At 35.8% G+C, this 14,098-nt stretch overlaps 1 protein-coding gene across 7 annotated transcripts in view; it reads right to left on the bottom strand.

Annotated features, from left to right (window-relative positions):
• The window catches only part of syt2a (synaptotagmin IIa), a 77,060-nt gene that overhangs the window by 13,607 nt on the left and 49,355 nt on the right, over window positions 1-14,098 (bottom strand). For 6 of the 7 annotated variants that reach the window (XM_017723567.2, XM_037541343.1, XM_017723565.2 and 3 more), the window contains exons 2-3: window positions 4,606-4,828; window positions 3,295-3,455 (exon numbers count right to left, since the gene is read on the bottom strand). In XM_017723567.2, the coding sequence (XP_017579056.1) occupies window positions 3,295-3,455; window positions 4,606-4,801 (357 nt within the window). In that variant the 5' untranslated portion in view covers window positions 4,802-4,828. Of the gene's footprint in view, window positions 1-3,294; window positions 3,456-4,605; window positions 4,829-7,074; window positions 7,094-14,098 lie in introns of those variants that run through there. The other variant, XM_037541344.1, reaches the window with a different exon arrangement.

Genomic DNA, 14,098 nt, shown 5'->3' with positions numbered 1-14,098 from the left:
AGCCCTGGCTTCAACCCCAATTAACACCTTTGGGATGAAATGCTCTTTTGACTGAATGGGAACAACTTTCCAAAGACACACTCTATAACCTCATGAAAATGATGAATGTAATAGCCACAAACTCCATATTAATACCTATGGTTTCAGAATGGGATGTCCAGTCAAGTGTATATGGTCATACCTTTGGCCATATAGTGTACATTGCAAGTAGCTTCCTTTATATTCTCTGACGTCTTGGTAAAGACTTGAACAAAACAGGTTTTATCCAGTGATGTTCCGTAGAAAAAGACAAAAATAAATCACAATTCTCAAATCATCATATTAAATCAATAAATGAAATTAGTAAGTAATTTGGAATAAACTGAATACATATATTCAGTTTACATATTACAGCATACATATAAGTTATAATTAGTCAGTATACTCAAACAGCATGATAAAAATTGAGTATATGGCATGTATTTACACATGCCCTCAACTACACCACTGGTTACATTTTTTAGATCTCCTTTTTCAGAAGGGGATTTTGAGGGTAGTTTGTGCAGGCTGAAGAAGGTGAAGAAATACGTAACCATGTAAAACCAAGGACAAAGTCAAAAATCTTTAGAACTGCAGTTTTAAGATATTTTACCATCGCAGTCTGATGACAATATTATCTTTAAAGCACCTATTGGAAGTCTTTTCAACTTCATAGTCATATTAGAGTATCACTGTGTTCCCAGGGCATAGTGAAGTGATTTTTTAATGTAAAACACACATGTAATATTACAAAAATACATACTTTTTGACAGCTTGAGGAAGAAAAAAAGGTCAATTCATGCTTAGATAGGAACTCTCACTTATTCATTCACACACCCTCTGAAATACCCATGCCCCTCACTCCCGCACGCACGCACACACTCCATTTCATAGTACCTTTAAAAGGTGCCATAAATGCTTCACATTCGTGCATGCCAAGCCACAAAATGCAAAAAAAAACTGGGAATAAACTTTACTGTTTGCATCTAACAATAGCAGCAGAAAATCTCTGATTCATGATCAAGGATTAATGCATTTTTTTTAACATAAAATGTGCTGGCCAAACAGAGCGCTTGGCATTGCTTTCGAGAACTTGAGAAGTGGCTAGCATTAAGCATCCAAACACAGTCATGCTGCTTGAAAATCCCAGTACATACCATCCAGGATTGCAAAGGGGGCAGATGAACTAAGAAATGGTGAGGAAGAAATCATACAGTCATAACATATGGCTGAAATTGTCCTTTTTTCACTATAGACAATTCGTAAAGTTAAACTTGTTGGGGGTTGACCAGATTATCATGTCACAATGCAAAAGGGTGTTTGCTAGTTCAGTAACTGCTTTACAGTTTACAAAGAGCATCAGATTTCAAAAGATCAGAAGCTTTGTGGTTCAGCTGGCTCAAGACTGAAACGACCACTCAGTTCACAGCCCCAACAAAGACAATGATCTGTCCTGCTACATTTCTGTAAATCAAATCACAGCCCAAACTGCTATTAGTTTTCAAAGAACTGAATGTAAAACTGCTGAAAATATAGCACGATGTTTAGATTAGCTCATCCATCATTATTTTGGGTAGTGAATTTTGCAGCAAATTTGAGACTGAACCAGACTGTATCCACCCAGAAGAAGAAAAACAAAAATCATAAAACAAACTAAAATATGTAAAATAGGCATGAAGTAAGCCAAAGGCAAAATGCTTTTTTCCACCCCACCATAGCCTCTCTCTATATTTTAAATGTTCTTTGCGCACAATGGGTCATCCAGAAAAGTTACTCTCAAGTCAAGTTGTGGTCATTCACTGCTACCTCCTTAAAGAGCATCTATTGGGCATTGTCAAGAATACTGCTTCATATCATCTCAGTCTTTCTCCATAAATTCCCTTTGTAACATAAATCCCTGATAGAGGACTAAATTAGCAATGTTAGTGTTAATCTTGTTACACCTAAATTTAGGATATTGAAATCATGCTGGAAGATCTTAAAAAGATGAAGCAGCACTTAACTGACAAGTAACCAACCATACTCTTTAAACATGCATGTTAGTGAGGATTGGTGTGTTGCTCCTGTGCAGTCATTCAAACTCTCAGTAAACTGGATGTAAATACAGTTCATAAACAATGCATGTCCACTTTCAAAAGGTCATCACTTTAGTTTTCAGATGTCAGCTATTTTGTCTTTTACAAAACATAGAAGGTTCCTTTTTTGTGCGGCATATCAAACTGGTGGAATGCAAAGCCCCATCTCCAATTAGCTCCTCAAGCACCCTCAGCACCCCTGAGCTTGCAGAACTAAAGTAGAAGCCATAGCACTCATTCCCATAGCCATCCCCCACCCTCAGGCCTGAATGCCCCCTGCCCTCGTCTGCGCTTACATCAAGCGTCCAGAGAGGGGCGCTGCAAGCTGTTTCACACCTACCGTGTGAGAGGTCCGCCACAGTCAAGATACACGGAGCAAATATAAGACACAAAGCAGGAGGGATAAAGAGACAGAGAGATGGAGAGAAAGGGACAGATTGAACTCATAACACACAGTAAAGGAGGAAATCAGAGCAGTGGAAAGTGACAGTTAATGGACACATAAAAAATGAAAAAACGACACATCATTTACATAAAACACCAGAAATTTATGTTATATATTTAATAAAGAAATTCAAAAGAAAAATTAGCAAATGAGAATAGCTCAATATCCATAGCATTTGCAGTCATCAGAAAAATACTTCAAGGCAAACTAATCTTGTACTGATGGCATGTACCATATATGTAGTATATTCTATGGATCATTTATTTTTACATTTCCAATTATTATTACTGCTACATTTCAGAGGAAAAAAGTGTCATTCTTCAAATGATTGTAAAACAAAATAGAAATAAAGAACATAGTCTTTTGACAATCTATCACAACCCAGCAAATGAAACAACAATGTGGGAAATCTTTCATGTCGCTTTTCTCCTTTATAGCCTACCAGTGACGTACACTACTAAATCATTCATATTCCATGAATATTAAAGACTAAAAATATCTTTCCAGATTACTAACCATCCATTTACTTGACCCAGAAGCTAAATTAAGAATCTATGCATTTGTAAAATTACTTTCTGAAGAAGAAGCTTAGCTGTGGATTACTTTGGTTGATAAAAAACTCTTTAATGTTCTACAAACAGATACAACACCTTCACTTTTTCCATCTAAAGACTGTCCTTGTTTAAATGGGCAAAAATATCTGTACAAGCGTAAAAGACACTGTAAATCTTTGGTGCCCCTTATTTTTGTCCATACCTCTCCTCCTTTCATATTCTTCATTCCCATGTCTCCCTTCCCCTTTTTTCCTTTCTTCCCCTTCTTCTTCTTAAGGCAGGTCTTCTTCACAATGCAGAAACAGCAAGTGAGGATGAGCACTACTGCAACAATGGAGATAGCAATAATTGCCCAGGGAGGCACTGAAGAGAGAGAGAGAGAGAGAGAGAGAGAGATCATAGATGGTCAACGTACACAACCCTTTCATATACACCAACCATCCACTTCATTAAGTATACATCCTTATATGTACATTCTTTGTCCATTTTCACAGCGGCACTTACCATAAAGGTATGCTCTATATTTCAACCATTATAGACAGTAGGCTAAATGTCTTCTGTTTCACCCTATTCCTTAATGGTCAGACCCCCACAGGACCACAATACAGCAGTTATTATTTTGGTGGTGGATCATTCTCAGCAATACAGTAACACTTGCATGGTGGTGACGTTACTGGGTGTTGTGCCGGTATGAGTGGCTCAGACACAGGTGGACTATAATTTGTAATTGTATAACTACAAAGTTGATCTATATGGTAAGTAAGAGAAGACCAAATGGACAATTTGTGTAGATACTGTACTTCACGAATTGGCCAGTAGGTGTTTATAATAGCCTACCTCGTTCTTGTATGGTGTATAGACCCTATTGTTGTTGCACTGTTTTGAACTAGTAGTCACTAAGACAGCGAAATGTGCTATTCTAAGATTGCTGTTCTAATACTGTCACTGTTTAGAAATAACATGTAACATAAAATATGTCCTATATGAGCTTATAATGGGAAACCATATTAACATATTAAATTTGCAAGTGTTCAGCTTAGACTGGGGATTGTGCAATTATCTCTGAGAATAACTGATTACCTACGTTATATATCTGTTCATGTTCTTCATACACAAAATGAAGCAGTAACTCAAGTTGATTAGGCCTGGCTCCATGTCAGGTCAAAACAAGCAAAAACCTCAGTTTAATTTATGCAACTATTTTTTTTAGCTTTAATTTTATTAAAACCTTGCCCAGTCCAGTTCTGAACTGCATCTGAAATAATGACTGAAATAAGTAAATTGAGTAAAAGTGTGAAGGAAATATGAGTAGTGCCTAGAAAATTAGAAAATACAGTGCCTTTTAGTTGTGAAGCCATTTTAAATTCTTACTGTAGCTACAAATATTGCATTCAGAAAATCTTCAATAGACATATCAAATCTATTTGTAGTCTTTTAGGTGGTGTGTACTTTTATGAAATGGCATTAAAATCATACAATGTCCTTTTAAACAGTCTACCATTTAAAAACTTACGTGGGAGCTTGTCAATTTCATTGAGGAACTTGTTCTTGATGTCACCAAACATGTCATTTTTGCTGACATGCTCTCCAGACTCTGTGGCATTCTCTGCTGTTGTGGACAGCAGGGGAGCCATGGTCATGGCGCTGGCACCGGTGGGCTGTGGGCCCACCATGGCCTCAGGCTTCTTCTTAAACAAATTCCACTTCATGCTTGATGGCTAGGGCATACACAAAACCTGCACAGGAACAAAGAATATAATGCATTACCAAATGTTGCTTACTAATGGAGATGTACTTTTTCTAGCTCTAAATACTCTAGAACACTTGGATCAGCAAGACTATTATTACATGCTTGTTTGTACTCACAGCTGTAAGAATCTTTTCATATTTCTTATAAATAATTATATTATTATATTAAATTATGGTGGATTTTCCTTAAGCTCTCTGCTATGACCGAAGCCTGGGTGGTGCCATGTGTGCCTACAAAAGATGCTGAATATAATGAAATAAGACAATTTTTGTGACACACTAAAGTACAGCAAGATGAGCGAATAAAAAAGCACATTTCTCATTACTCAAGTTTCTGCTCTCTGCTTCCGTCTCCCTGTCTTTACCAATTCCAGAGTGTGAATAATTTAATAACGTTGACAATTTCTCTGGATAAGCCATTTTATTATTCAAAGGCCTGTTTGGAGAAAATATGGCAGGGGAAAAATTTTACACTTGCATTATGCAATCTTTCATTGCATAAGACAAAGTGGTTCACAACAAATTGCAGAAAGGGCTAAGAAAATAGCCAGGAAAGATCAGTCAGTGAGGATGTCCATGTCGAAGCCTTTTTGAGTTAACCCAGGCCTTTTTCCACCACTAACATATTTTGATTAATAACACTTCAGCCCTTATAAGGCTGAGTGATGCTCTTAGGATAAACACCTGTTTATTTCTTGTTCAAGGTTAAACATGCATCTGTGAGGGCAAAATAAATAGCAATTCATATATATTTAATTCTATTTGCAAGCTTCCACACAAAGCAAGATAACTTTTTAACTGAGACATTGTTTGTTGAGATAATTTTAAATGTTTCGGTTAACATTTTAAAGTGGGAATAAAAAAGGACATAATATATAAGATGCTTGGCATGGTCATATTAAACTTTACTGAAATTGGTTTATGATGCACAGGTATAGTATTCCATCAATACACACAGGTAACCACACTTGGCAAGCAATGGAGAACACATAATAATGTTATTTAAACATGACACAAAGATAACTGTATTTCAATGCCTATAGGTCCTCTCAGTGGGTAGTCTTAGCCATAAATATTTCCTATGTCAATTAATTTGTATTAGGTATGTAAATGTTATCACTTAACATCCTTGTTTTGGAAATAGAATTAGATTTCTGTGTTTGGAAAGCAACATTGCTTACACATATGTTTCTTTTCAATTTTGACTTGCTGGAATTATATTTGCATTGAATTACATATTTTATATATCTTTATAATTGTTTCCATTTTTTCATTGGCTGTACCAGTATTACTCCATTTATGTGTGAATAGAGTTAGTCCGAGGGCTTGAGTAGTTGAAAAATAAATTCAGTTCAGAGAGGAATGCAGCAAAATGTACTGGCAAATGATCTAAAAAAGAAGCATTTTGACCATGTTGCACACAGTGACATCCAAGGTGGTCCAGACATCCCTGGGGCATTAAGCACTAATTTTCTGCAAAGGTGCCCTTTTACCATGTAAACGTGAGCCATGTAAACCATTTGCAATTGCCACATGGTCACACCTGACACCCCAGTCTGACCACTACAATCCTCCCTCCTTTAAAAGTTTGCTCCACCTATCAGTCTAAGAATAAGATCTATTTATACTTCGGCTTGGCTAAATACTTGATGGTTATTATTTACTGAGAGATATGAATCCATATTGCCCAGTATGCCCAGCTAATCAACATGTTGGTATTCAGTATTTAATCAATATTGATTGATCATTTAGTCAATGCCAATCTATTGCTTTCCATTTTACATTGTACTGTGTTATATATAAACTTGACTGAGAGACTAGATAATCATTATCTAATTTTAAAATTGCATACACTTATGAGGAGCGTGCCATCATATTGTCAGGACTGGACTCCACAGAGGTTGCTGCAGCAAAGTGTGACCTTTTTTTCTGTGCATATGAACACATCTTTTCTGAGCTGCAGCTTGTAAACAACATTGCCCATTGGCGTTCATCAAACGTAATAAATAGCTGTATTTCACTCTCACTTCTATCAGGCACAAAGTCACAGAACACAGCCCTGGAAGTGGAAGTTAAGCAAGCAATACACAGACAGTCTAGAGATAGATGCACTGCCCAGCTAGGTTAGGTGCTGGCTTACAATCAATATATCTGTATCTCTATGGTAAAAACAAAGGCCAATGGAAATATAAATTCATGGGAATTGTACAAGGTTTAGTGCAGGCAAACCTACCAGCATTTTGACTCCAGCTTGTGTTCACAATTAATCTCTTCTTTTACTTCTCTCCTTTAATTACTGTTAAATTCCTGCATAAAGTCACAGAACACAGCCCTGGAAGTGGCAGGGAAGCAAGTAAGACACGGGCTGACTAGAGAGAGAGATGCCTCTCTAGGTTAGCTAGACAGGCAGACTAGAGATAAATGCACTGTCCAGCTAGGTTAGAGAGACTGGCAGACTAGAGATAGGTGCACTGTCCAGCTAGGTTAGTTGGTGGCTTACAATCAATATGTCTGTATCTCTATGGTAAAAACAAAGGCCTCACAGAAATATAAATTCATGGGAATTGTAGAAGGTTTAGTGCAGGCCACATCAATCTTACCAGCATTTCGACTCCAGTTTGTGTTCACAATTAATCTCTTCTTTTACCTCTCTACTTTAATTTACTGTTAATTTCCTGCATAAAAGTGCATGCGTGAAATATATATATATCCCAATTTCTGAAATTGTAAACTGAGAACATCTTTGTGTGGAATCAAATGCACTGATTTTCATCACTTGGAATCAAAATCAAACCTTTCAGTTCCTCCATCTACAACAAACAATCTATCTATAAGAAGGAAGTACTCACAAATGCAATTCGACTGTTCAAGACCCAAGAGAGAAACAGAGCAAAAAATATTAACAGTAAACATTCTATGGTTACTGAATACTCACATCCATTTGATCTAATTGACAAGCACACTTTTTTCTTAGCTGATCACATTTCCTTGTGAATGCTTGTGAATTCTTTCATTTTAAGCAATTGTGTAAACATGATTCTACTCAGTATGTGAGAACAGCATTGATTAGACTGGAGCACAATATTTGCTGTTTCTCTTCCTTTTCCTCTCTAGAGCTTCTGGTTTGTGTGTTTAAGACAGTGTAATGATCATTGAGCTTTGTGAGCCTGAGACCTATCCCCCTGTTTGCACTGCTGAGAGAGATAGAAGACAGAGAGGGAGAGAGGAGGGAGAGAGAGAGATTGAGAGTGACAGCAAGAAATCAAATCAGTTTGTTTTTGTGGTACTACCTTTATTCTGCTCTAGGGGTAGCTGTAATGTACTCAAGACACTCAGAGCACAAAAAGACTGCTTTAATAGGCTCCATTATCTTCATTTTACAGTGTCAGCCTCTGTGATTTTGTTATGCTTCAGTTATTGTCTAAGCTATTATTGTATTCAGTGGTCCAATGCTTTCTGACAAAAGGCACAGATCTAGGTCTGAAAATCAAGAGTAACCATATAATAATTTAATATACATTTTTGAAATGACTTTCAAATGGGTTTTTTTTTCAGTCACAGAGAGAAGTTGCTGCAGACTTTGTACTGGATTATTGAGACTTCAGTGTTAATATATAACACTGAAGACTAAATAATTTTTTTCATCAATAATGTAACAATTTTGTATGATTGTGTGTGTTTGTGTGCGTATATTAGAGATACAGTATATAGTGTGTGTGTGTGTGTGTGTGTGTTTGTGTCATGTTTTAACAAATTACTTATAAGTAACCCTAAAGTTTCCAGTCCCTGGCTCCACTCTTCAATGTCTACTCCCATGTAGTCCCACCTTATACACCTGTGTTTTACCCCTCCTTTCCCAGGTGTAAAGGAATGTTTATTAAGTTTGTTGATAGACAGTGATAGACAGACAGACAGACAGACAGACACACACACACACACACACACCTTCTAAGCAGCTTCTCCCTCAGGGTCACAACAGTGATAGACATGTCTAGAAAATCTAGACATACCAATAGTCATCAACTACCTTAATAAATAGTGCTGCACAGTATAATATGAGTATTCTAGTGTGCAGTGTTCATTAAGGTAGTTTATGAACTAATGTCTTCTATTTTTGTTTTTTTGGTATTTGTTGTTTATGGACTAATATCCTCTATTTTATTTCTTAGGAGTGTTAAAGGAGGTGTTTTTGGATTAATATCTCCTACTGTGGTGTATAGGAGTGTTTACTCAGGTTGATTATAGATTATCTCCTATCATTTATTTAACTCAACAAACAACCCTATTCTGCTGTATAGTTTTTTGTTTGCAGACTAATACCGCCAATTCGCATGTACAGGAGCATTCATTGAGGTTGTTAATGGGCTGATATTTCTATATTCTAGTGTTTAGGAGTGTTGATGTTGGTTATAGACTAATATCTTCTAATTATGGTTACTAAATCACTTGGAGGCCTATTTTGGTATACTTTTATTGAAGGATACTAACCAGTATTAATATACAGAGACATGTATATAAATATTGGTTAATAATATGTAGACATATATTGAACACATGTAGATTGTTGCTTTCTAAACTAATTTTGATTAAATGGTTAATGTGATTTGGCAATTATGAAGCAGATGGTTGCTATATATTGAAAAAATAGCTTACATATATGTTACTTTGATGTTAATGTATTAATTATTATTGATTAATGATGAATAACTATAAATGAATGGTTGGTATAAACTATTATGAAATGTTACTGTCATTTATTTACAAAGCAATTCTACTTCTATTTTGTTCTGTCTCTTTGCCATACTATGTAGAATGCTATTTACTATATAGTCTATTCCATACACAATATATGCTTCTGTCTAAACCTGTAACTTAAGCAATATCATTATAGTAAGTGCATGTAATTACTGAATTATAAGCTTTGGGATGTAATTCATTTTAATTTTAAGTGGTAAATAAACAGCAGACCAGGGACAAAAGGACCTGGTATTTCTTTTATGCATTCAAAATGGTTCTGTTGATTAAATTGGCTAAGCAAGAGACCCTATGGAATGGGAAGAGGATGTATGAGACTTCTTGGCTTATTAAGCAGTCATTATTTTTGATTTATAAGAAGACATAGTATAATCATTAAAAAAGCACAATAGTATATTCATTATGCTCTTTTATGTTATTATCATTAGCCACCATGCCCTGTTGTGAAGCAAAATGTTGCTAATTTAGTATCTTTCAATAAAGGCTAGCATTATGATATACAATGAGCATTTTCTTCCTTTCTTCTTCCTAGAGAAAGTCACAATATCATACAAACATCACTTAATGACCAGGGGTCATTGGACTCCAGGGGCTTTGAAGGGCCTCAGACCACAAGACCTAAGGCTGTTCAAATAGTTGGGACATGCAGCCCACCCCGGGCTAGAAACATAAACTGAGCAAATAGCCATGGAATATGCACAAATGACTAATAAAATAAATCTCAGGCCTCTCATGTATTATCGACTTGTGTGATAATACTCTTTATATTATTGTTCTATTCACATGGGATGTTTTAGATCATAGTGGTGCTAGCATTGACACTTTGATATGTGTAAGGCTACTTCTGTTTCTGCTTTACGACTGCACTATGAAGAAGACACTATAGAACACTGCATATTAGTAAGACTAATTTTGTTTAAAAAAAGCATTTTTAATATCACTTTTCATGTCTTGCTTTTTTTAAATAAATCAATTTTATTTAACTATTGTTGAGTTTGAGAGGCCTCCAAAGATGCCTGTGCCCAAGACCATGAACTGTCTCTGTTGCTGACTATCACTCTAGACCCTTACTGCTAGAAAGGGTGAACAAACAGCAACACGTGTTTAGTGTCGCAGACATAATCCCAGTGCCTCTTTCAATCTTATCAAATGTGCTCCTCTTAATTACTTAAAAATCTAACATTAAACAGTTAGCAAAGAGATGCAAAAGATGTTAAAACTAGTAATCATCACCTTTTCAAGCCTCTGGTAAAAACGGATCTGGCAGCCTGCTTGCTTATAACACCTGTTCCCAGTTATTTAAAAAAATACTTTCTTTATCATACATTTATCAATACTCTTAGGGTAGTAAATACCTAAACTCTTATCCTCATGCAGTCTACTAATCATTATACATTACTGTCCAAATGTTTGGAATGCTTTATGTAATGTCATGCAATGTAATATAAACCCAATTGGGTTGCAAATAAACATATAATTCTAATATGTTAGTTCTGTGTAACTTCACAGGTTTCAAGTAATTAGTAAGACACTAATGAAGCTGTACACAGAAATGTATAGTCCAGAGTGACAAACTAAGTTGTTATTCAAAAATGACTGAGAAAGCTATAAAGCACTGGGGATTCAGTTACAATAAAATTTATTTCCAGAATTTATATTTCAAAAACAGAAATCTGTATATACAGCATATTATGATCATTTAATAGCTTCTTGCTCACAAAATTCATAATATAGCAACTGATTCCTTTAAATTGTAGTATATTTTCTTGTATAATGACTGACAACATGACTAAATTCTGGCCATATTTCTATTCTCAAGCACATTTCTTGAGATCCATTAGCCAATCTATATTTTTAGCTGCTATTTCATCTCCTCCTTCTACATACTTTTGAAAATTGAGCCTTGCCAACCATTAAGTTGCTTATAAATCTTCTCTGAACCGGAAAGATCTAATAAATGATCCTGACACAGCTCTGCTCAATAGAAATCGTACATGGAGTGATGTTCGTAATGCACCATTCTGTACTCCTTCCTGTTGAACTCTTGGTCTTGCACACACACACATATTTCTATTATATAAAGCCAATGAAACTGTGACCTGCTAAAAAAGTCAATATTTCTGACTACCTAACCGAGTCCAGCACAAGGCATCTACATCACCTCTTCAGTTACTGGACACTATCCAAAAACTGAGATCAGCAAGGATAAATTATCACCTTATTCTTCAATCGAAAAGAAAAAAAAAAACATGCAAATTAAAAGACAGTAAAGCAGTCAAGATTTCATGTTCACCTCAAGATTGTTTGAAATCACTCCTTAGTAAATCAAAATGCAAGCCACTCTGCCATGCTTACATACCTGGAAATGATTCTTGTGCATTTTTTAGCTAGATAGAAAAAAGATCAGAGATTGCTAGAGAACTTCTTTCTTTTTATGCTGAATGCTAATTGAGTTATTGATCATTTCCTTGTTGTTTGCTGAGCAACTGCAGTGAATTTCATGTTCAGTGGGTTGAAAAAAGGAGGCCTCCCATACCATTGCCTGCTCTAAGTTTCTTTATTCAGCCCAAATGAAGAATTTCCAGAATTTTGGATACACATCCAGAAAAGAAACAAACAAGATTTGAATACTCATAAATTACAACTCTGAAATGTAATGTCAACATTACTGACCATTGACTAACTGTGTTATGTAACTACTGAAAATATCACTTTAAAAAACCTGCTAAATACAATACTAGAAAGACTTTAAATACATAATGTAAAATAACATAAACATTCTTGTAACAATACTGCAAACCTAGGACAAAATATGCCTCAACACATCCAACCGCAAATATACAGATTGATTTCACACTGTCTCTGTCTCAGAATTATACGTTCATAAAAAAGGTGTTTTGGAGTGATACCAAAGACCCTTCAAAATTTTTAAAGTTTAAATGATCTCTACAAAATGTAAAAGGTTCTATACCAGTTAAGTTTTTTTTCCCTAGAACCATAGATACAAACCAAGAACCATTTAGGAGGTCTTATTTTACAGAGTGTATAGTGTAGTGGCGGCGAGGCAGAACTGCCACTTATCTCTGAGCACATGACGTGTGCTCCTCCTCTCATTACGCATAACTGAGGAGAACCAGACGGCGAACAGACTCTTTAAAAACTCTCCAGTGTGAGGGTAGAGAGGATGCATAAAAAAGCAAAAGGAGGACTTAAAGTAAATAAAGCACTGTGTTTGACTCATGCTGTGTGTGTGTCTCTGAGCTCCCATTGTGTTTCCCAGTTGGTCTGCGTCAGCCCCTCCCCAGGCCTCCACCTCCACACTGGTGGAGATTTCCAACACCGCCCCTTTCTGAGCAGGTCCTATGACTCACAGATATGCTGTAGGTCAGGCACAAGTCTTAGTTCAGTATATTTTATTTACAAAGAAAGAAAAAGAAAGAAAATTCAAGAGCCAACCACTTACCTCCAGCTACCTGGACCCACTGGAGAACCTTTAATTCACAAATGCCACCAAATACTGCCCTGCAAGACTGAGTGGTGTGGTGGTTCAGTCAGTCAGTCAGTCAGTCAGTCAGTCAATCAGTCAGTCAGTCAGTCAGTCAGTCAGTCAGTCAGTCAGTCAGTCAGACAATGAGTCAATCAATCAAACAATCAAACAATCAATCAATCAATCAACCTTTATGTAAACCCAGAATACACTGAGGGAGACCCAAATTTCCCTGTAACAGCACATCAAATTTTAAAAAAGTTAATTATAGTAGTAAATTTAACAGTGAAAAATCAATCAAATCTAAATAAACAATTAAATGTACAACAATATAATAATTTAATAACTAACCAGTAAAATAAGGATAAAATAAACAAAAAACTTTTGAAACCAATAAAAGAATAGAGGATGTAAACTAAACACTTGATGCTAAAATCTAGAAGTGTAAATAAATAAATAAATAAATAATAAAAGCAACACAAAAATATACCAAAAATACATTAAAAGTTAACGAAAATAAAACAGTTGCAGGCTGATTGGAGGTGGTAGAGACTAAAAGTTTAAAATGTTCATGTGACACCAGTGATTGAAGCTTCTGAGTTTCCTATAATGAATTCCAGCTAACTGAGCATTCTGTGATATATGATGGCATATGGCCAGTAAGCGCTTTATAAGCCAATATGCCCCTCGACACAGACAGAGATGACCAGCCAACCCTTTCATACAGTACAGTGATAAGTGTTATATAGGTCACCAGTAATGGATCTTGAAACAGAGGCATACAGAGACTGAAGATTTTAGAGTAGTTGTCACCATAATCCAAAATTGACAACAGCGTTGCCTCAACAATCTTTTTCCTTGTGTGCTTTTGAAAACATAGTTTTTGCCAGATCCCTTCAAGGTTGTGATTTTAAGTGTTAAAATCCATATTAGTGGATCTGGAAAACAGCATAAATGTAGTTTTCTCCGCATTTACATATAATTAATGACTGCAAAAAGCAGAGTGTAGGGCATT

Source organism: Pygocentrus nattereri, chromosome 9 (assembly GCF_015220715.1).
Source record: "Pygocentrus nattereri isolate fPygNat1 chromosome 9, fPygNat1.pri, whole genome shotgun sequence".
Taxonomy (NCBI): Eukaryota; Metazoa; Chordata; class Actinopteri; order Characiformes; family Serrasalmidae; genus Pygocentrus; species Pygocentrus nattereri.
The sequence above is the reverse complement of the archived record's forward strand: the minus strand, read 5'-3'. Positions and strand labels throughout refer to the sequence as shown.